Raw genomic sequence first — 24,278 nt, 5'->3', positions numbered from 1 at the left:
CACAGGTTTTTTGCTAAATTTATTGGAACTGGTCTGTGAAAATTAAAATCTACTTTTTTTCAGAAAAAACAGACGATGTTTTAGTTTTTACAAGGAATAAAGGAGAAAAAGCACCCCAACATTTGTAAAGCAAGGTCTCCCGATTACGGCAATACCCCATATGTGGTAATAAACTGCTGTTTGGACCCACGGCAGGGCTCAGAAGGGAACGAGGGCCATTTGGATTTTGGAGCGCAGATTTTGCTGGAATGGTTTTCGGTGCCATGTCGTGTTTGCAAAGCCCTGGAGGGACCAAAACAGTGGAAACCCCCCAAAAGTGACCCCATTTTGGAAACTACACCCCTCAAGGAATTTTTCTAGGGGTATAGTTAGCATTTTGACACTACACGGTTTTTGCTGAATTTATGGGAATTATGCCGTGAAATTGTAAATCTAAATTTTTTTCTAATAAAATGTAGTTTTAGCTCAGATTTTTTCATTTTTACAACAGATAAAGGAGAAAAAATACCCCAATATTTGTAAAGCAAACTCTTCTGAGCACAGCAATACCCCAAATGAGGCGCCATTTGACTTTTGGAGCTCAAGTTTTGCTGGAATGGTTTGCGGCCCCATGTCACATTTGCAAAACCACTGAGGGGCCAAAATAGTGCAAACCCGGCAAAAGTGACCCCATTTGGGAAACTATACCCCTCGTGGAATTTATCTAGCGGTATAGTGAACATTTTGACCCCACAGTTTTTTTGATGAATTATTGGGATTATGCAGTGAAAATTAAAATCTACATTCTTTCCACTAAAATGTTGAATTGTTTTCATTTTCAAAAGGAATAAAAGGAGAAAAAGCGCCCCAACAATTGTAAAGCAATTTCTCCCGAGTCCGGCAATACCCCATATGTGGTTATAAACTGCTGCTTGGATACACCGCAGGGCTCAGAATGGCAGGAGTGCTACTTGGCATGTAGATTTTGGTTGATTGTTTTTTGGGTGCCATGTCGCATTTGCAGAGCCCCTGAAGTACCCGTACAGTAGAAACCCCTGAGAAGTGACTCCATTTTGGAAACTTTACCCCTCAGGGTAATCATCTAGGGGTGTACTAAGCATTTTGATCCCACAGGTGTTCCATAGATTGTATTAGAATAAGGCAGTGAAAATGAAAAAAATAATTTTTGCCCAAAAATATGTAGTTTTGCACCCATTTTTTTTCCCCACGAGGGGTAATAGGAGAAAAAACAACACATAATTTGTCACCCAATTTCTCCCGAGTATGGCAATACCCCATGTGTGGCCCAAAATTGCTGTTTGGGCACATGGCAGAGCTCAAAATGGAAGGAGTGCCATGTGACTTTTAGAGCACAGATTTTGCTGGACTGGTGTACGGGCGCCATGTCGCATTCGCAGAGCTCCCTTAGGTCCCAGAGTAGAGTGTAAAACCCTGAGAAGTGACCCCATTTTGTAAACTACACCCCTCAAGGCATTTATCATTTGCCTGGACATATGACAGGGCTTAGGAGTGAAAGGCGCATGTGAGGCCTATTTTCGGGATTTTCGCAGCATTAGCCCACAATGGCAGGGCTCTGGGGTCAAATAGTAAAACAAACCCCCAAGTAGTGACCCCCATTTTGGAAACTGCACCCCTCAAGGCATTTTGACCACACAGGTTTTTTTTTCTATTAGAAATGAATGCTCAGTGGATGGTGCAAAGTGAAAATTGCAAATTTCCACAGGTATATGCCATTTTAGTGCACAATATTTTGTGCCCAGTTCATGCCACTGAAGACAAATACATCAAACTGTTAAGCGGGTTCTCCCGGGTATGGCGATGCCATATATGTGGACGTACACTGCTGCTTGGGAACGCTGCAGGACTCAGAAGGCGCCATTTGGCTTTTGGAGCGTGGATTATGCTCGCTAGTTGTTCTGTTTGGGGTATTACTGGTATTTCAGTTTATTATGTGGTGGTATATGTAATCTGTGCGGAGAACATCAGGGTATAATAAGAGGGTATAATAATTGGGTAAATAAATAATAATTCATAGATATGTGGCCGGTGTCGCACTGATAAATGGTGCCAGATCTTATCCGCTTTTGGACACTGCACATTTTGCATCGCCATATTCTGAGAGCCAGAACGTCTTTATTTTTTCTCCACCGGAGCCGTTTGAGGGCTTATTTGTTGCGGGACAATCTGTAGATTTCATTGGTACCATTTTGGGGTACATGCAATTTTTTTATCACTTTGTATTTCATTTTTTGGGCAAGCAACGTGACCAAAAACCTGCAATTCTGATGTTTTTCATTATTTATTTTTTTACGGCGTTCGCCATACACTATAAATGACAATTTTACGTTATTCTGCGGGTCGGTACGATTACGGCGATACCAGATGTATATAGTTTTTCTTATGTTTTGCAGCGTCTGCACGATAAAATCACTTTTGTTTCAAATAATTTATTTTTGGTGTCACCATATTCTGAGCGATGTTTTTATTTTTCCGTCAAAAAAGCTGCGGGACGGGCTGCAGTTTTTAATGGTATAATTTTGGGGTACATGCAACTTTTAGATCCTTTTTTTTAATTCTGTTTTGCGAGGGGTAGCGACTAACAAACAGCGATTCTGGAATAGTTTTTTTTTTTTTATTTTTACGGTGTTCACCGTACGGATAAAATAGCGTGATTATGTGTACTTTTTTTTATGTTTTTTCCTATAATAAAAAAGACTTATTATATGAAAAAAGGCTGTTATAGTGTTTTTTAACATGAAATTTATTTTTTTTACTTTTTTACAACATTTTTATTAACTTGTTTTAACTTTTTTTTTGTCCCACTAGGGAACTTGAAGGCATGAAGCCCTGATCGCTATTCTAATACACTGCACTATCTACATAGTGCAGTGTATTAGAGCGGTCAGCTATTCACTGACAGCAAGCCTATTAGGCTTCGCCTCCCGGCGGGGCCTAATAGGCTTCCGTACTAGGAAGCGATTGTTCGGCTACGGGTGACGATGGTTGTCATTAGCAACCATAGGGTACGATCTAATCACATAGATGCAGCCAAAGCTGCATCTGAGGGATTAATCGGCCGGATCGGAGCCTAGCTCCGGTCCTGGCCGTTAGGGCACGATGTCAGCTGTGACAAACAGCTGACACCCGCGCCCGCGGCAACCATCGTGGTTGCCGACAGGCTACATGTCACTTCGATGCATCGATCGCGTTGATCGATGCATCGAAGGGGTTAATCGGCCGGATCGGAGCCTAGCTCCGTTCCTGGCTGTTACAGCGGGGTGTTGCACAGCCGATACCCGGCGGTGATAGCGTTGGCTCAGCCTCTGAGCCAGCGCCATCACATACACTATGTCATGGAGCTGTGATTGGTCAGTCAAAGCAGACTGACCAATCACAGCGATCGACGGCAGGGGACCGCTGTGAATGGTCCCCTGCCGTCTTACTGTGCCGGTCAACTGTGATAAACAGTTGACGGCACAGTTCTGTCACCTTGTCCTTTGACAGGGTGACAGTTTTTAGCCAGGACGCACCGGTATGTCCCGGTGCCTTAAAGCACTTCAATGCAGGACGTACCGGTGCGTCATGGTGCGTTAAGGGGTTAAGCTACGCCCCCTTTTCTGAAAGCCATGTTATTTTTTCTAGAAACCATTCAAAACGGTCAAGTTAGGCAAGAAAGTTGTAATCTCGCGCATAATCTGGCGCAATAAATGGAAGTTAGTTATTTGCCGCAAATTGAGCCAGAACGTTGGTGCATTTAGCTTAATAAATTTCCGTCGTATTTATTATCGCATGGAATCATAAAATTGGGTATTTAGGTGCTTACAAGGCTGTCATAGTCTGTGTTTTGAGAAAGGATACTTTTAATGTATGCCATGAAATGTATTGTAACGTAATATTAAATAGGAAAAAGGCAGATGTTAAAATAGAAAATGTCTTGTTAAGTCTTTAGTGTCCTACATAACCTTTATGAATCCACAACCTTACACGAGCTGTAGAATTTGGCTCAGTCCCATGAAAACATCTGTTCCCTTTGCAGGTACATTGAGAAGACCTTTTTCTCTGTTGGTTTCGATGTCTAACCTGTGTGCCCTTTCCTGATGGTTCTTCCAAATTATACAACTTGTAAATCAACTTATGGACTGACAACAGCAGGTCCTCTTCCCCTTAGCCTTTTCCTGGGCAGTCAGAGTAGTGGACTGCTGTGAGGACTACTTCAATCATGTCATCAAATGAGAAAGTGTGGGGAAGGTGCCTGAAGGAGACATCTGTAGAATTCCCATGATAAAGTCACTTTAAAACATTGACAGATGCATCTGTCACACTGGACCTTCAACTAACCTGATATACGATGGCTTGGTATACTAAAGCTTTTCACCAATGTCCATAGTTCTCCGATGTTACATCTGTACTCTTCCTCTAAAAATAGTTGGTGTTTGTTGCTCTGGATGACAGTTAGAAAGGCATTCAATTTCATATATAAATGTAATGTCTTTTATATTATGACTTCACTTATGGCATACTGTGGCACATTTTATAAATAATGGAACTCATTAATTTCTTAATATACAACTGGGCGTGTTTTTACTTTTTACCAACTGGGCGTTGTGAAGAGAAGCGTATGACAGTGACCAATATAACAGAGCAGGGCAGTGGATCAGAAATGAATAGTTCACGGTGACTGCAGTTAAAGGGTTCAATTCACTAAAAGACTTGATTGCATATCGCTAGAATATGCCATTAATGTCCGATGAGTGGGTGTCCAACCCATGTAATGCCCGCTGACTGCCCCTTCAGCATGGTTGGCAATTGATTATAACGAGGCGACAACATTGCCTCCAAAGAGAGCATAGCTAACAGAATGGGCACAATGGGGGGGTGTGCAGGATTGTCACTGATTGGACATTTATGTCAAATACTAGCAATTTGCCATCAATGTGTTTAGTGAGTTAATGACCTAAAACAAAATATTCAACCCCCCTAAATGTATCCATCAAAAGGGGTCCAGTAATTCTATTGCAGGTTTTGTTTTCTTGTATTTCCAGTAAATGACTAACATAAATGAAGGATAAATATTCATTTTTTTTTATTTGCTACTTACTTATTTACCCACTAGGTGTCCTTTTTGGAGATGGATAAACCAGTACTCAAACAACAAATTCAGCGCAGAAAAGGATGGCAACAAAAGAAATACCAAGTGCTATTTTTCTAATGCAGGTTAGAAATTTTCAGGTTTTTTTTTTAGACTTATATACGACCCCCCTTTCTGCTCAGAATGTTTCATCAAACAATAGCTAATATTACTCATGTAAGAGTGCTCGTCCACGATGTGGACGAGCCTCGGTAATTGCTGCACGGCTGAGAATGACGCGGCAAAACCGCACCTAGTTTTACCACAAATTGCTGCTGTTTTGCAATCGGCGGCCTGTACAGGTGAAGCAATTGGTTTCAATGTGCTTCCCCTCCACAGGCTCCCTTTAAAACGTAGAAAATGACCATATTTTTTTGACTATTGGATGCAATTTTTGTCCGAAAAACTGTGCTGTAATCTTCTGGTGCGTCTAATAGTATGAATGCAGGCAACTGCCAGTATATGAAGAAGAAAGAGACTGAACTGATTCAAAACGTCCTTACACTGCAGTGTTATGGCAGCAGCATGTCCTGAGCTGTGTGTAAAGAATCTCGGTTATCTGCTCACTGAGCAGTCACATGTAAGGCCCTGTTCACATGACAGGGATTCCCGGCCGTGTGACGGGCGTTCTTTAAGGGTGCAGTAGAAACAGTAGACCCCAAATGCGGCTATTCACAAGGCCGATTTTTTGACGGCCTTGGAACATGCCCTATTTTGGGCCATTCTCCCTGCCGCATAGCTCCCATAGAAGTCCATGGGGCTGACTAAAGCACGGCTGCCACTTGGATGTGATCGGAGTGACGGCCGTGCTTTCTGCCACTCGCTCGATCTGTTCTCCTCACAGTGCGAAGTGCATGTGAGGAGGAGATTTTTTTTCTCCCTGTAGGAGCTGAATCCCTAATCCCCAGCCACAGCTTCGGCCGAAGCGGTGGCCGGGGATTCTGCACCAGGAGAAGTCCCTGACTTCACTGTCCATATATAGACAGTGACGTCAGGGACTTCTCCTGAAGCGGTATCCCCGGTCACAGCCGTCCCTGACGCTCGCTCTCTTCTCCTGACAGCACAAGTGCTTGTGAGGAGGAAGAGGAGATTTTTTTGCTCCTTGTAGGGGCGGAATCCCTAGTCCCCGGCCACAGCTTAGGCCGAAGCTGTGGCCAGGGATTCCGCTTCACGTCCCTGACTTCACTGTCCATATAAAAAGACAGAGAAGTCAGGGACTTCTCCTGGAGCGGAATCACCGGCAGACGGGCCGCTTTGGCCGGGGATTCCGCTTCAGGACAGTGAAGTCTGGGACTTCAACTGGAACGGTCCACTACAGTGGCGCTATCTACAGGAAGGGGGGGGCTCATCTACTGGAGGGTGTGCCATCTACAGGGGGGTGCGATCTACAGGGGTGCTATGAACAAGGGGGCTGTGTGGTACTACCTACAGGGGGGAAGTGTGTGGCAGCATCTACAGAGGGCAGTGTGTGGCAGCATCTACAGAGGGCAGTGTGTGGCAGCATCTACAGAGGGCAGTGTGTGGCAGCATCTACAGAGGGCAGTGTGTCGCAGCATCTACAGAGGGCAGTGTGTGGCAGCATCTACAGAGGGCAGTGTGTGGCAGCATCTACAGAGGGCAGTGTGTGGCAGCATCTACAGAGGGCAGTGTGTGGCAGCATCTACAGAGGGCAGTGTGTGGCAGCATCTACAGAGGGCAGTGTGTGGCAGCATCTACAGAGGGCACTGTGTGGCAGCATCTACAGAGGGCACTGTGTGGCAGCATCTACAGGGGACTGTGTGGCAGCATCTACAGGGGACTGTGTGGCAGCATCTACAGGGGACTGTGTGGCAGCATCTACAGGGGAATGTGTGGCAGCATCTACAGGGGACTGTGTGGCAGCATCTACAGGGGACTGTGTGGCAGCATCTACAGGGGACTGTGTGGCAGCATCTACAGGGGACTGTGTGGCAGCATCTACAGGGGACTGTGTGGCAGCACCTACAGGGGACTGTGTGGCAGCACCTACAGGGGACTGTGTGGCAGCACCTACAGGGGACTGTGTGGCAGCACCTACAGGGGACTGTGTGGCAGCACCTACAGGGGACTGTGTGGCAGCACCTACAGGGGACTGTGTGGCAGCACCTACAGGGGACTGTGTGGCAGCATCTACAGGGGACTGTGTGGCAGCATCTACAGGGGACTGTGTGGCAGCATCTACAGGGGACTGTGTGGCAGCATCTACAGGGGACTGTGTGGCAGCATCTACAGGGGACTGTGTGGCAGCAGCTACAGGGGACTGTGTGGCAGCAAAAAAAATTGAGAAATGAAATTCATCAGTTTTTAAAACGGACAAGGAAAGAAAATGTTGCAAAACGGACATTAAAAATGGAAACACGGCCCGGAACGGATTCAAAACAACTGAGATAAACTGACCAAAACAGATGTTTTTATTGGCCGACACTCGGACCCTGTCACGTGAATACACACACACTTTAGTGAAATCGGACTGCTCAGTGAGAAAATAACACAGACATCTGTACACTCAGGGTGGGCGTTAAGGGGGGGCAAACTGGGCAATTGCCCAGGGCCCCCTGACCACTATTGCAGCCATAGCTGCTGCTACGGGGACCAAAGCACAAGGGGGCCCGCGCCGGGCGGCACATAACATTTATGGGCCGGGTGGCAGGGGACCACTCGTGTCGCTTAGCACCCGGGGGCGGGGGACCCGGTGCTAGTGACTGCCACGTTCAGTTGTATCTGCATCCTGACACAGATACAAGTGAACACTATAGGATGCAGGCCACATTAGGCCTGAAGCCTATAAGGCGCTGGGAAAAATCCCTGCGCAGGCCGGCATAATGACGTCACTGCATCATGCTGGCCTACGCAAGGGTCCCACCTGGAGTAAGTGAAGCGCTCCGTCCGTCGCGGGAACACGGCTAGGCAAGTAAAAAAAATATTTATTTTTCTTTGTGGCACTATCTACTGGGGGGGGCTGTATGGCACTATCTACAAGTGGAGCTGTGAGGCACTATACAGGGGGCGAGGGCTGTGTGGCACGGTCTACTAGGGAGGCTGTATGGCACTATCTACAAGGGGGATAGGGCTGTGTGGCGCTATCTACAAGGGGGAGGGATGTGTGGCGCTATCTACAAGGGGGAGGGATGTGTGGCGCTAGCTACAAGGGGGATGCGGTGGCGCTAGCTACAAGGGGGATGCGGTGGCGCTAGCTACAGGGGGCACAAAGGGGGCACGGTTACCGATGGAGCACTTTTATTGTGTTGAGCACTGAGGGATCATTTGTACCATCTCGAGCACTGTAGTTACGAGTTTGTTTCGAGGATGGGGCATAGTGATAGAAAAGCAAAAAACCCATATGCCTGAGTGTCAAATTCTGCAGAGATGAGTCGTGGCTGGATTAAGTCGTTACATTGGTCTGGGCCGGATGGAGAAAAAAAAAAGGGGAAAGTGAATGACTCTAACCAGAAAAAATATCACCTGTAAGTTACTGGATATAAATGTCCTGACATCTACCACTATATGGTCACGTTATGGTGGTAATATTGTTCTTTGTATAGTGTTTTTTATTCAGTAACAGTATGGGGATATTATTCAGTCACTATGAGGTCATGGTGTGGCGGTATTATTCAGTAACATTATGGGGGTATTATTCAGTCACTATGTGGTTATGGTGTGGTGGTATTATTCAGTAACAGTATGGGGGTATTATTCAGTCACTATGAGGTCATGGTGTGGTGGTATTATTCAGTAACAGTATGGGGGTATTATTCAATCACTATGTAGTTATGGTGTGGCAGTATTATTCAGTAACAGTATGGGGGTATTATTCAGTCACTATGAGGTCATGGTGTGGTGGTATTATTCAGTAACAGTATGGGGGTATTATTCAATCACTATGTAGTTATGGTGTGGAGGCATTATTCAGTATCAGTATGGGGGTATCATTCAGTCTATGTGGTTATAGTGTGGCAGTATTATTCAGTATCAGTATGGGGGCATTATTCAGTCTATGTGGTTATGGTGTGGCGGTATTATTCAGTATCAGTATGGGGGTATTATTCAGTCACTATGTGGTCATGGTGTGGCAGTATTATTCAGTAACAGTATGGGGGTATTATTCAGTCACTATGTGGTTAAGGTGTAGCAGTATTATTCAGTAACAGTATGGGGGTATTATTCAGTCACTATGTGGTTATGGTGTGGCGGTATTATTCAGTAATAGTATGCGGGTATTATTCAGTCACTATGTGGTTGTGGTGTGGCAGTATTATTCAGTAACAGTTTGGGGTTATTATTCAGTCACTATGTGGTTATGGTGTGGTGGTATTATTCAGTATCAATATGGGGGTATTATTCAGTCACTATATGGTCATGGTGTGGCGGTATTATTCAGTAATAGTATGGGGGTATTATTTAGTCACTATGTGGTTGTGGTGTGGCAGTATTATTCAGTAACAGTATGGGGGTATTATTCAGTCACTATGTGGTTATGGTGTGGTAGTATTATTCAGTATCAGTTTGGGGGTATTATTCAGTCACTATGTGGTCATGGTGTGGCAGTATTATTCAGTAACAGTATGGGGGTATTATTCAGTCACTTTGTGGCGGTATTATTTGGATCTTATAATGTCTTATTATTGGTAATATTGGTCTTATAATAGGGAGTTGTGTTCAATAACAGTATGCAGGTAATATTTTATCTGGTATAGTGGTGTGATTTAATAACTGTATATGTATATAGATCATTTTTTTGCGTGAGATGGGGGACATGTGCTTTGGGGCTTACAGGACTCCTGGACGTGCTAGAAATCAGTGATGCAGTTCTCTGTACATCGCCTTCTGAATTGACTGCATTATTGATAATTCAGCATTTGGGGCCCCACTTCTAACTTTGCCTAGGGCCGCAGTTAGTCTATAACTAGCCCTGTGTACACACAGAACAGGAAAATCTGTGCAGGTAGTGATATGCAAGGACCTTCTAGCCATGCCCCCTACTATGGACAGAGTAGCAGCAAGAGCAGGTTTATCACTATTAACCCCTGACTCTCCACACCACCGATGTCTGGTGAGTACAGGGGAGGTCGAGGGCAATCCAGGGCCAATATGTTGTAACACCGAGGCGGTCATTGTATTGGGGCACTGTACCTGGTATTGGGGCATTGTGGCTGGCATTGTACTGAGGCACTGTGGCTGGCATTGTATTGGGGCACTGTGGCTGGCATTGTATTGGGGTACTGTTGCTGGTATTGCGGCACTGTGGTACTGTATTGCATTAATATTACCCCTAGGACATGAACAGTAAAAAGACAAACTATTTCTCCTCTTTTATTCTTTTAAATTACGGGTGCGTCTTTTGTTCCAATGCGTTTTATAGTGCAGAAAATACGGTACATATTGGTCGCTAGACTTTATCCGAACTGTTAATATTAATAGCTTTTATAATCCTTTTCGAACGTCACAAAAGGAGTTCTTACCTCTTCAAGATCCTGTTTCATTACAGCTAAGCTTTCTTCAGTGCTCTTAAGTTTCATAGACCGATCGGTAATCAGCTGGTTTTGCTTCTCTATTTCAGCTTTAAACTCATTTACCATAAAGGAATTCCCTTTCTCCAATCTGAAATTTAGACAAACAAAAAATATACATTTTGGTGAAGAATATATGCTTGGAGATCTCCAGTCTAGAAGTGTAATGCATTCTGCATAAGATACAGCAATGGCGATTTACAAATTTAACTTGTTTAAAAGAACTTTTATAAACAAAAATCTCAATTAACATAAACCATTGAGTTGTCCTCTTCTGTTGAGGTGATAAAGATTCTATTCAGCTGCTAAATCTGTTAAAGAGGTTAAAACACAACATTGATTGCACATCTGTAGTATATGGCATCAATGTGAGATTGGTACTGGTCCAACCGATGCAATACCCACAATTGCGAGAACGGTGGAGCACTAAAGCCCATTTGGACTTTTTTTTAACCCCTTCCCGACATCCACTGTAAATAACGAACGTGTTGGCTGTATCTTACAGCCGTCACTTCAGTGTAACGACAAAGATCCCGCTCATTTAACCCCTTAGATAGCAACCGCAGCATCTAAGCCTATTTATATAAATGTATATATTGGTTCAGAAATCCAATTTCAAATGCCCAATTAGGCAATTCTGAGTTAATAAAGGATGTTCCCGATTCAGGATCCCATCTATAAGGGAGATTAAAGCACATCCATACATTACACTAACAGCCCATTGATTTTGATGGGCACAATGAAGTGCTTAATTTTCTGTGTGGTGGCGGTGCAGGAGAACTGAATACTAGCGGACTGGTTCTCGAATAGATTAATGCGGATTGTTGGTGGTCTGAGCAGTGGGACACACTGTGACCAGCTTATTGTTGGGTGCAACCCATTTAAGCAGTATTGTACAACTTACTTGTGTAGCTTGTCTGCCAATTCTTCTGCAGTAGCCTTTTCTCGGTTATAGGCATTTTCCACTTCTCTAAACTGACTTTTTATAAGGTTTAAATCTGATGTTGTTTCTGCTTGGCTGGCCTTCTCCACTTGTAATGACCCCTCAAGATCCCGAATGCGCAGCTATAAAGAGAGAAGTATGACGGTCATGAAAGGAGAAAGCAAATGGACATCGTCTCACAGAATCACACGGGTTAAGTTTACAGTGCACCTGGTTATTCTGTGAACAATCCAAATTATTTTACAATCAGTAACAGTAATCATTTTGTCTCTGATACTAAAAACAATTGGCAACAAACAATACGTATCTGCTCAATTGATTTGTACACATTGTTCATGCTCTAAAAACAATAAAATAGCAAGTTAACAAATCCCGGCCTCTGTCATTGAAGTTTTTCTTCCCCATAATTCTACGCAGCCTTGTATAATTGCAGGATTGACAGTACTTTCGGATTTTTTCGATGAAAATGTTTTTTCAGTCCTTTGACACTATTGTCCGTTCTTATAATATCCCATCCCGATTACCAATATCTTCAAATTAGAAGTTCATTAAATATACGTTGTGTAACGGAACTGTTGCTTCCGGCTTTTTCCTTGTTCTGCTCCGCTTACGGAGCCGAACAACGGAAGGATGTGAACAGGGCCTAACATACATAAATCGTAATAAAAAACTGTGAAGTCCCTGGACCCAGTCTAAATATTATGTAGAATTTTTTAGCATAAATACTTCTACTAAGTACCAGAGCTAGTGAGTGTGATTTTTCAGCTACCTGGATGATTTCAGAATTAAACTTGGATTCCAGATGTGCTGCTCTTTCTGCTTCGATGTTCCCCTCCAGTCTCTTCACTCTCTGATTTGATGCCTGTGGGAGAACAATGTTAGGACATGGGGATGACCGGAGCTCATTTAAGCCTTTCATGACCACAGGTGTTTTTGGGCCTTGAAGCCCAAAGATAAATTTTACCTTTTAGAATGTTGAATTTTTCTTTTCTACCCAAAAAACAGTTTTTTTCTTTTTTTTGCGGTACAAATGGCGCTTTCTTATTCTTTGATTTTGGAGCTGGTTTAAATTAATTTTGTAGTTCTTAATAAAGGAAAAATATTCCGAAACAGGAAAACATTTATTTTTTTCATTTGTTCATTTATGGTAGTTTGTTCAATGAATAATATTTACCTAAAAAATGTATTCTCTAAGTCTTCTGTGCATAGCGATGCCAAATACATTACAAATACATTGTGTAACGTAAAACAAAAACCCTATATCTCCCTATGTCACTAACTTTTTAACTAACTGTGAAATCAATAGAATAAGCAAATATAAGAAACTTTGTAATATATCTTATTAGAGAAAACAACTGCTTTCCTTACTTATCAGGCTTCTTTCCACCTCTCCTCCCTCCTAACTGTACATTGACTCTGAATTTATTGGTGAAGGATCAGGTTACAGCTGTCCATAGAAGCTTATAGAGAGGGGAAAGGGAGGAGTGAGCAAGAACTAAGTGAAAAAGAGGCAGAGACAGACACAGAGAGACGCGGCAGCAACTTCCTAGTAAGTGGTATATCACACCCAGTGCTGATTTCACAGTAAATAAGAGCAGAGTTGTTCTCTTCTTTGTGTGCAATGTATAGAAGACATAATAGCAGTTAGGCTCCGCCCACTGTTAGAGATAGAGCCTGCAGAGGGGAAAACTGCGAAGAAATGCAGAATACAAGACATATAATGGCCAGAAATAGTGTTATTCCTCATGTACACACATATGACAGTGTATTCTCAAAAGTCACCTGAAAGGTTAGGGACTATCCTACCAAACCAACTAATCATCTATCCACAATGCACACTGGTCGGCTATCTCCAGAAGTCCCATAGAGAATGAGTGGAGTGGCAGAACACATGTCTTTTTTTATATAACTTTTGGCAAAAAAATTGAATTTTTTTTTTACGTTTAATATAGTTTTTTGCTTATAAAGGAAAACTTTATTTAACTGCTTTTTCCTTTTTTATTATGTATTATTTATTATATATATCTAGATTGTGTGCACAATATACTGCCATACTTATGCATGGCAGTATACAGTGTTTCTTACCGGCTCCTATTAAGCGCTGCATGTGGCATAATTGGCAATAGCAACAAATCAGATTCTAGCTCTTATATAGCGCTAGCTCTTTAACTTTTCCAATGCACTGGGTTTTTATAAATTCCCTTTAGAATATTCACCTCAAGTTCCTGCTTCAGCCGGTCTTCCCTTTCCAGGCCAAATTCAATTTCACTCTTTAGTCTCCTTACAGTATCGAGATGGCTATTCTTTTCTATATCCAATTCAGAAATTTTTTGTTGCAGCTCTTGGACTATCATGTGATGTTTCTAAGAACAAAAGATTACACTATATTACATTAAACTGAACAAAGCACTACGACTTCTTTTTTATTCCCCACCCCCCCCCCCCCCCCCTTCCCCCCGTTTGGAAATGTGATGAGGTGCATAGTAGTCAGGTGTATTGGCTTACCTAGTGCTGTATTTCACGAAGCCACTCCGTGATCTTCAGTGTGACTCAGATTCCTATTGCGTCTGCAATAAAAACCGAAGGGTTGTCTCTCGATGCCAGTCTATGAGACTCACATCGAGGCCTGACTTCTGATCCCTACGGAAGACACAGTGAGGGTATGTTCACACGCAAACTCAAAAACGTCTGAAAATACAGAGCTGTTTTCAAGCGAATGCAGCTCCTGATTTTCAGACGTTTTTGTAGAATCTCGCGTTTTTCGCGGCCTATTTTACGGCCGTTTTTGGAGCGGTTTTTCAATGTAGTCAATGAAAAACGGCTCCAAAAACGTCCCAAGAAATCACCTGCACTTCTTTTGACGCGGCGTCTTTTTAAGCGCCGTATTTTGAAAACGACGCGTAAAATTGCGCCTCGTGGGAACAGAACACTGTAAGTCTCATTGCAAGCAACAGGCAGATGTTTGGAGGCGTAACGGTGGCGTTTTTTCAGGCGTAATTCGAGGCGTAAATTGCCCAAATTACGTCTGAAACCACTGCGCGTGAACATACCCTAAAATTCAGGGAGTCAGAATGGAGATCTTGCGACCGAAATGCAGCATGGAACGGAGCGGCTGCCTATGAAATGCAGCACCAGGTAAGCCAATACACCATGTCATGACTAAAGGGGTTTTCCCATCAGAGTCATTTGTGACATATCCACAGGATATGTCAGATAGATGCGGGTCCCACCTCTGGAACTCGCACCTATCTCTAGAACGTGGCCCCTTAAACCCCATTCTGCCTTTTTCTGCACCCTCTGACTCCCGGCCACTTCCCGACTATATGGTCGGGAGTTACGAAAATATCGTAGATTGCGGAGCTACGCTGTTACGATACCTCCCATAGTAGTGAATGGCAGTTACAGAAGCAGTGTAGCATGCGAGCTATGCTGTTTCCGTAACTACCATTCGGTTCAATGGGACTTACGGAAACAGAGGTGGGACCAACATCTATCTGCCATTCATGCTGTGGATATGTCAAATGTCTCTCATGTCAAAACCCCTTTAAGGACAGTTTGTCTGTTCGAAACGTGTTGACATTTTTATTTGACTCACTGTACCACGGATGTTGGAGTAAATATTTGCACATTTGATCCTTTGCCTGGGTGCCGAATGTATCCTTCATTTGCATGTTGTGCTTTCCGCTCTGGCTGAGCGTGATTACGTGCATGATGGATGCTGTGGACTAGCTGGTGATCTTCCACTCTACAATACACATGACTACCTTGCACCTTATCGCATTTCAAACGAGGGGGGGGGGGGGCAAAAAACAAACAAACAACTGTTTCTTTAATTTTGAGCTTAAAGTGTATGTATGGTTTCCTTATCTAAATCGGTCCCAAATTCATTGCAATTTAAAATGTCATAATATCTGTTTTTGGGGTCGGGGCTACATTATTCCAACACAGAGCACTAAATTCCCTGCTCCCCTTCGTACAGCTATACAATAACATTGTAGCGGCCGGCACCCACTACTGTATAAATACATGTTTAGCAAGCTCCCCCTAGTGGTGGCTACAGGCAGCCAGAAGTTTATCAGTTTATAATATGGGTGGATGAAGCAAAGCTGGGTGTTTGGAGCACGGATTTTAGACTTGTATAAAGATATATTATGATACGAGTCAGCACACAATTTAAACCTAAAAATACAATGATGTTCAAAGTCAAAGTTAAATAGTACAGTACTCCTATCAGAATTATCCTCCCTTTTTTTCTGTACACTATTGTGGTGCAGGTTCACATCATAATTGTCTGTGTACAGTAGATCACAAATACCGGAATACACGCTTCCAGATTGGTTTTCTCGGACAGAAGCATCTCCTGCTCTTTTTTGTAATTTTCAATTGCAAGGTCTTGAGCCTTTAAATCGCTTTCAATTTTTTTCTGCACCTCTTGCCAGCCAAACTGTGTGCTCTGGAAATTTTCATCTATGGAATACATCTGTCTTTGGAGTTCTTCAATTTGTGCTGTTTGGGAAACACAGAGTCCTTGTGACAGTTAATATTAATAACATTTTCTATATCCACTGGATATATAGAAACATGTTTAAATTAGGACAGGGGTAAGCAAAACACAGTACATTTTTGGAGACAGTTAGTCCACTATAGGAGCCAATTTAAGCTTTTTAGTCGCCAAGCAGTAAGAACTTTCACATACGTCAATATAAAAAAAACAAAAAAAAACAGAAAGTTAGGCACCAGCAGGATATTTCAAGGTACAATGGCTACTATATATCATTTTTGTGTGCAGTGACTTTGCTGTGGAGTCAAAAGGCTTCTCCATTTTTCAGTATGTGAAGATAAATAAAGCAGAACTTTCACATACATCCTACATTTACTTTTTGTGGTACAGCGTGATCTAATGTAAACAAAAACGTTGATTCAGGATGGCTCTGTACATACATGAATAATAAGATCGTACCTGAAAGGCTTATATTAAATACCCGGGGTACACGCAGGGCGGGGGTTTCCAGTTGCCAGGTAATACTCCCCTGACCAGGGCCCCGTTATCCCCCTTGCTCAGAGGTCCTCACATACAATGGGATACAATTGACAAGCTACTGACATTAGTCTCTTTTCTTGTGATGCAGGCAGCGCAATAACGTCATCGCTGCATCATTGGAGGAGAGAACGGTGCGGGAACAGGTGATGATTTCACTATCTATAGGGGCAATATTTACATGGACACGGTATATGGCACTATCTACAGGGGGCAGCGTGTGTTGCCATCTACAGGGTGCACCATGGCACTATCCATAGTGGGCACTATCGATGCTGGTTTTTACGCTATGAGTAGTGGTCAGCACATATCCACTAGCCTAGCCCTTTATATTAGAGCTTATTAAATAAACGACTAGGCTGGTGGATATGTGCAGACCAAGTGTGGATATGTGAAGGTCATAGCGTAAAAACCAGAGGGAAGTGGGAATGTAGTGAAAAGGAGTTGGTTTAAAAATCTTGCATTTGCCTCTGAAACCCACGATTACTTCGACCACTGCTGTAACGTCTATGGCCACGGTCCGTCGTTCTGCCTTAATCCCCGACGGCCGTGGCCATAGACATCTTACCTGCTTGCATCGTCGTCCTCCTATGAGGCGCCGGCACTCACTTCCGGACTTCGAGTGTCTCCGGCGGGCGCGCTCGCCCGCACGGTCTTAAAGGGCCAATGCGTGCATTTTTGCAGGAAGTCTGCAATATAGCTCAGGATGCCATGGGCTATAAAAAGGGCTCTGCCCTCTTGCTCTTTGCCAGAGCGTTGTTTGTTACCCAAAGTTTGTCGTGCTTATGGTCTCTCAGTGTCTTCCAGTTTCGCAGTGTACCTTGTTCCTGTATCCTGTTTCCGTGCTACCCAGTGCTAGTGCCGTGCTGTGCTGTTGCCGTGCTGTGCTACAGTCTATGCTTGATTTGCTACACCTCACCTGACGTCTTCCCGCCACCTGGTCCTGGACGTGCCTGCCTCGTTACTGCCTACAATTGCCTCAGGTACCCTCGCAAAACTATTTTAACTCTGTACTTACCTGTTTGGCCAGCTGCCGTCCCGCCACGCGGTACGGCCCAAATGGGTCCACACCCCGCATCGTGACAATACGCTCTGGCCATGAACTCCGCTGGTCAATTCAAGGGATTGGCACCCTCCCAAGCCATGCAGGCGGATCTGCTGGATCTCCGAGCTAGGCAGGATCAGCTCCTTGTGGCAGTGGACTCTATGGCGCAGCAGCTAGGGACGCTAGTTGCTTCTTTTCCTGCCTCTATGCAAGTCCTTGAAGCCGATCCTCCGGTTACTCCTCCTGGCAGTTCCTGTCTGGATCCTCGGTTCTCGCTGCCATTGCCCTCTCAGTTCGATGGAGACGCCAGTGCTTGTTGGGGGTTTCTGAACCAATGCCGCATTCATTTTACCCTGCACTCTCGAGCATTTCCGTCGGACGGAGCCAAGATCGCATTCATCATATCCCTCCTGACTGGCAAGGCCCTGGCATGGGCTAATCCTATCTGGGAACGTCAGGGACCCAAGACCCAAGATTTTCAGGAGTTCGTGCGAATATTCCGAACTGTTTTTGAGGAGCCTGGGCGAGTCTCATCAGCAGCCACTGCTATCTTCAACCTTCGCCAAGAGGACTCCTCCGTGGGCGAGTATACGGACTCTGGCAGGAGAACTATCCTGGAACAATGATGCCTTCGTGGCATCCTATTGGCATGGCCTGTCGTCCGAGATCAAGGATGAACTGGCTGCTCGAGACCTGCCTTCGACGACTTGATTCTGCTTGCCACTCGGGTAGCCATGAGGCTGAGGAAGAGATCTCACGAGGTTTGTCAGGAGCGTCGGCGCCCAAGACTGGCGTCCAACTTTCAGCAACCCCTCTTGCCTGGTTCTATTGCTTTGCCCGAGGCCCCGATGCACGTAGACCGACTAAAATTATCGGTCCAGGAGAAACAGCGCAGGTGCACCTCTGGACATTGCTTATACTGTGGCCTCGCTGGTCATGTTGTGCATCTGTGTCCTCACAAGCCAAAAAACCCTCGGTGGATGGACTGCCATTGCCTGACCCAGTTGTGTCCGTAACCAAGGCGTTGAGACTCCAAGTGGGAGCCCTTCATGCTGAACTCATCTCCCTGTTCGTCCTGTCCAAGGCCATCCACCCCGTGCTGCTGGGTTTGCCTAGGCTCCGTCTGCACGCCCCCGTCCTGGATTGGAACTCTGGAGAGGTCCTCCAGTGGGGTCCGAAGTGTCTTGACCGCTGTCTGGGTCATATCCAGTCGCCACAGCCTGCTCCTCTTCAGTCTTTGACAGGGTTGCCTTCTTGTTTCTCCATGTTCTGCGATGTCTTCAACAAAAAGGAGGCAGAGATCTTGCCGCCACACCGGGCATATGACTGTCCTATCGACCTTGTTCCTGAATCATCTCCTCCTCGTGGTAGAGTGTACACTCTCTCCTTGCCAGAGACCCAGTCCATGTCGGGCTACATTAAGGAGAACCTGGAGAGGGGTTTCATTCCTAAATCCTCATCCCCGGCCGGAGTGGGGTTCTTCTTTGTTAAAATGAAAGATGGATCGCTACGACCTTGCATTGACTACCAGGGCCTAAACCAGATCACGGTGAAGAACAGGTACCCTCTGCCTTTGATTTCTGAACAGTTTGATCGCATACGGGGGGCAAACATTTTTTCTAAACTGGACCTGTGAGGGGACTACAATCTTATTCGGCGAGGTGACAAATGGAAGACTGCCTTTAATACTCGTGATGGGCACTACAAATACTTAGTTATGCCCTTCAGGCCTGCGTAACGCCCCCGCAGGATTTCAAGAATTTGTCAATTACATTTTTCGTGGTCTCTTATGTTTGTGTTGTGGTGTATCTCGATGACATTTTTATTTTTTCCCTAGATCCAGTAACTCAAAGTCATGTCCGCCAGGTGTTGCTCCGTCAAAGAGAGAATTGCCTTTATGCCAAGTTGGAGAAGTGTGTATTTGAGAAGAAGTCTCTATCCTTCCTGGGCTATATTATCTCCGATCAGGGCCTCAAGATGGACCCCCAGAAGGTAAAGGCTGTCCTGGAGTGGCCACGCCCCCAAGGCTTAAGGGCCATACAACGCTTCCAAGGATTCGCCAACTTCTACCGACTTTTCATCCCCAACTTCTCATCTCTGACTGCTCCTATCTCCACCCTCACTAAGGGTATGAATGCCAAGATGTGGACTCCGGAGGCTGAAGCCACATTTGAATCCATAAAAAAAGCCTTTACGTCTGCCTCCATTCTGCACCATCCTGATGTATCCCTACAGTTTTCGTTAGAGGTGGACGCTTCCTCGGTTGGTGCTGGTGCACTGTTGTTCCAGAGAAGATCGAAAGGCAAGGCTGTGGTATGTGGTTACTACTCTAAGTTGTTTTCTACCGCAGAGCGCAACTACTCGATTGGGGACCGGGGGTTACTGGCCATCAAGCTGACTCTGCAGGAGTGGAGACATCTACTGGAGGGCGCAGTTCATCCTATCCTGATCTTCACGGATCACAAGAATTTGACCTACCTACAGACGGCCCAGCGGTTGAATCCTCGTCAAGCCAGGTGGTCGTTGTTCTTTGCTCGGTTCCAGTTCGAACTCCACTACCGACAAGAATGTGAGGGCAGACGCCTTGTCTAGATCTTTTGAAACCGAGGACGCCATGGAATCTCCACAGAATATTATTGACCATGCTGCATCTTCTCTGTGAATCCCCTGCAAGTTAGAGACATTCATCCGGGTAGGACTTTTGTACGTCTGGCTGACCGAGGAAGAATTCTTCGCTGGGATCACAGTTCTAAGCTGGCAGGTCACACGGGTGCTCGTAAGACCCAAGATCTAATCACCCGTCAGTTCTGGTGGCCCACGCTACCCAATGACGTTATGGACATTGTCTCCTCATGCACGGTATGCGCAGCAAATAAAGTTGCTCACTCCAGACCTGCTGGCCTGCTCCAACCACTGCCTGTGCCCGTTGCCCCCTGGCAACATGTCGCTATGGACTTTGTCACGGATCTTCCTTCTTCTGCGAGTTGCAGTGTGATCTGGGTGGTGGTGGATCGATTTTCCAAGATGGCTCACTTCATTCCCTTGACCGGTCTGCCGTCTGGCTGATCTCTTCATACAGCACATCTTCCGTGTGCACGGCTTGCCCCTGCATATTGTCTCGGACCGAGTGGTCCAGTTCACCTCGAAGTTTTCGAGAGCACTCTGCGGCCTCCTCAGTGTAAAATTGGACTTGTCTTCGGCCTATCATCCCCAGTCCAATGGGCAAGTCGAGAGAGTTAACCAGATCATGGAGAACTATCCACGTCACCTTGTTTCCAGGCGCCATGATGATTGGGTGCAGTTGCTCCCGTGGGCAGAGTTCTCTTATAACAACCACACCAGTGAGTCGACCACTTCCAGTCCATTCTTCATCGTCTACGGTCAGCATCCTCGTATACCTCTTCCTGTTTCTACTATGTCCCATGTTCCTGCAGCTGACTCGACCTTCAGGGACTTTCTACAGATTTGGCAACAGACCCGATCTTCTATCCTGTTGGCGGTGGACCGCATGAAGAGAAAGGCAGATACAAGAAGACGGGCGCATCCGCAGTTCCTTCCAGGGACTAAGGTCTGGTTGTCTTCTAGGAATATCCGGCTGAAGGTGCCGTCGTGCAAATTTGCTCCTAGGTTCCTCGGAGCCTTCGAAATCCTGCTACAGATCAATCCGGTATCCTACAAGCTGCGGCTCCCCCCTACCCTCAGGATTCCTAACTCCTTCCACGTCTCCCTGCTGAAACCCGTGGTCCTGAACCGCTACTCCAGGACTCCTAGTTCTACAGTGGCCCCTGGCGACTCATCGGGGACTTGCGAAGTAAAGGAGATTCTGGCTACCAAGAAGGTGGGAGGAAGGACATTTTATTTGGTGGATTGGAAGGGGTTCGGCCCAGAAGAGAGGTCTTGGGAGCCAGAGGAGAACATCGATGCTCCTGTCCTCGTGAGGAAGTTTCTCTCTCGCTAAGAGGGGGGATACTGTAACGTCTATGGCCACGGTCCGTCGTTCTGCCTTAATCCCCGACAGCTGTGGCCATGGACATCTTACCTGCTTGCAGCGTCGTCCTCCGGTGAGGCGCCGGCACTCACTTCCGGACTTAGAGTGTCTCCGACGGGCGCGCGTGCACGGTCTTAAAGGGCCAGTGCGCGCATTTTTTGCAGGAAGTCTGCAATATAGCCCAGGATGCCCTGGGCTATAAATAGGGCTCTGCCCTCTTGCTCTTTGCCAGAGCGTTGTCTGTTACCCAAAGTTTGTCGTGCTTATGGTCTCCCAGTTTCCTAGTGTACCTTGTTCCTGTATCCTGTTTCCGTGCTACCCAGTTCTAGTGCCGTGCTGTGCTACAGTCTACGCTTGATTTGCTACGCCTCACCTGACGTCTTCCCGCTGCCTGGTCCTCGACGTGCCTGCCTCGTTACTGCCTACGATTGCCTCAGGTACCCTCGCTGAACTATTTGAACTCTGTACTTACCTCTTTGGCCAGCTGCCGTCCCGCTAGGCGGAAACGGCCCAGTGGGTCCACACCCCGCATCGTGACAGTTGCCTCATTGCCTGTGACCTGTATATAGTCAGGAATGAAAGGAAGTGTATGCACTCTTAGGCTGGGTTCACATGAGCATGTTACGTCCGTAAAGGACGGAACGTATTTCGGCCGCATTTCCCGGACCGAACACACTGCAGGGAGCCGGGCTCCTAGCATCATAGTTATGTACGACGCTAGGAGTCCCTGCCTCTCCGTGGAACTACTGTCCCGTACTGAAAACATGATTACAGTACGGGACAGTTGTCCTGCAGCGAGGCAGGGACTCCTAGCGTCGTACATAACTATGATGCTAGGAGCCCGGCTCCCTGCACTGTGTTCGGTCCGGGATTTGCGGCCGAAATATGTTCCGTCCTTCACGGACGTAACATGCTCGTGTGAACCCAGCCTTAGGTATTTCCTACTTGCAGTTCTATTTTCCTTACAATCCGTTCATGTGCGCCTACTCAGCCTACAGTATACAGTACTTTCCGCAAACACTTTAACAGCAATACTTGTCACTAACCGGCTCTTCCAAAGGCCAATTCCACCCCAAATATCCGGATCCAAAAGATATGGTGAAACAGGGGGATTATTTACAGACACTGACTTTTGCTTGGGGTTAGTCAGGTCTACAGTGCTACAATTTATATGGATGGCATAGCTCGGGGGGTGGGTGGAAGACTACCTGGCTTGATACCCCCCTCTAAAAGCCAAACCACTTTACCAACGGCACAGTCTGAAGATGGCGATCATGATCAGAGTGCACGCCATCATTATTATTTGCCATTAATTGTATTGTCTGCACATGGGAGATGAGGACCTTTGTGCACCAGCTAATAAAGTTAAAGGGATTTTACAGTTTTAGAAAATAGATGTAATTCTCTGTAGCATTGAAAAGTTAAACAATTTTCCAATATACTGTCTGTATCAATTTATCATGGTTTTACAAAATCTCTGCTTGCAGTCATTCAAAAGGGGCTTTCTTTGTTTACTTCAGGGAATATAAATCCGTCCTGGTCATGTGACAGAAACACAGGTGCAGGATGGATTCCAATAAGGCTACATGCACACGTTGAGTATTCTGCTGCAGAAAATACGCACCTAATCGTGCGTTTTTCGGTGCTGTTTTTAAGTTTTTATACGTTTTTCGGCGCACTTTCATGCTGCGGGTTTTGGTGCGATTTTCCACAGCACTAGGCAGATACAATTCGCAAGCAGAACCACAAGATAAATTGACATGCTGTGGATTTTAATACTAGCACCGCAGGTCAATTTCCATCCCGAAAAATACTGCAGTGTTTACATGAGATTTTCTGGAATCTCATGGACTATGCTGGTACTGTATTACGCTGCGGATTTGGCGCACGCAAATCCGCACATAATAGGCATCATGTGCGTTGACTCTTAGGCCACATGCACACGTTGCGTATTTTGTTGCAGAAAATATGCACTAAAACCACAGCAATACGCAGGAAATTCGCAGGCAAATACCTAATCATGCGTCTTTCGATGCGGTTTTTATGTTTTGATGCGTTATGCTGCGGATTTTGGTGTGATTTTCCTCTGCACCAGGCATATAAAATTCGCAAGCGGAAACGCAAGATAAATTGACATGCTGCAGATTTTAAAATCCGCACCGCAGGTCAATTTATGTGCAGAAAAATACTGCAGTGTGTTCATGAGATTTTCTGGAATCGCATTGTCTATGCTGGTACTGTATTGCGCTGCGGTTTTGCTGCATGTAATACGCATCGTGTGCATTGACCCTTACAGTACAGATATCAGAGCTGTGTCTTCTAACGAAACATGTACCCTCCTGTACATCACATGATCAGGGCAGATTTTATGCACCTGGGCTGAAAGTTCCTATTAAATCACATCAAATCAGAGATTTTGAAAAGCCCTTTCAATTCCTGTAATATAGGGCTATTTTTTCCTTGTGATAGATCAGGATTCCAAATTAAAACAAAAATTTAACATCCAATTTATTATAGGGGACTTTTATATTGATGGCCTTTCCTTAGTTCTATGCAGCCTGGTCCCATTCACTTGAATGGGCCCAGAACTGCAATCTAAGGCACAGCCACT

At 45.3% G+C, this 24,278-nt stretch overlaps 2 protein-coding genes across 2 annotated transcripts in view; one reads left to right on the top strand and one right to left on the bottom strand.

The window, feature by feature from the left end:
* ACO1 (aconitase 1) overlaps positions 1-24,278 on the top strand; it is a 254,019-nt gene that overhangs the window by 140,169 nt on the left and 89,572 nt on the right. Inside the window, exon 2 of the mRNA XM_075825662.1 lies at positions 5,114-5,214. The gene's annotated coding sequence lies outside the window, so the exon portion shown is untranslated. The remainder of the gene's footprint in view (positions 1-5,113; positions 5,215-24,278) is intronic.
* Positions 1-24,278, bottom strand: part of CCDC171 (coiled-coil domain containing 171) — a 76,641-nt gene that overhangs the window by 33,842 nt on the left and 18,521 nt on the right. Inside the window, exons 5-11 of the mRNA XM_075858786.1 lie at positions 15,912-16,102; positions 13,813-13,959; positions 12,366-12,458; positions 11,558-11,718; positions 10,606-10,744; positions 4,339-4,441; positions 4,213-4,265 (exon numbers count right to left, since the gene is read on the bottom strand). Of these exons, the coding sequence (XP_075714901.1) occupies positions 4,213-4,265; positions 4,339-4,441; positions 10,606-10,744; positions 11,558-11,718; positions 12,366-12,458; positions 13,813-13,959; positions 15,912-16,102 (887 nt within the window). The remainder of the gene's footprint in view (positions 1-4,212; positions 4,266-4,338; positions 4,442-10,605; positions 10,745-11,557; positions 11,719-12,365; positions 12,459-13,812; positions 13,960-15,911; positions 16,103-24,278) is intronic.

The sequence above is a fragment of the Rhinoderma darwinii genome, chromosome 1 (genome assembly GCF_050947455.1).
Source record: "Rhinoderma darwinii isolate aRhiDar2 chromosome 1, aRhiDar2.hap1, whole genome shotgun sequence".
In the NCBI taxonomy this organism is placed as follows: Eukaryota; Metazoa; Chordata; class Amphibia; order Anura; family Rhinodermatidae; genus Rhinoderma; species Rhinoderma darwinii.
This window is presented reverse-complemented; position numbering and strand designations above follow the sequence as displayed.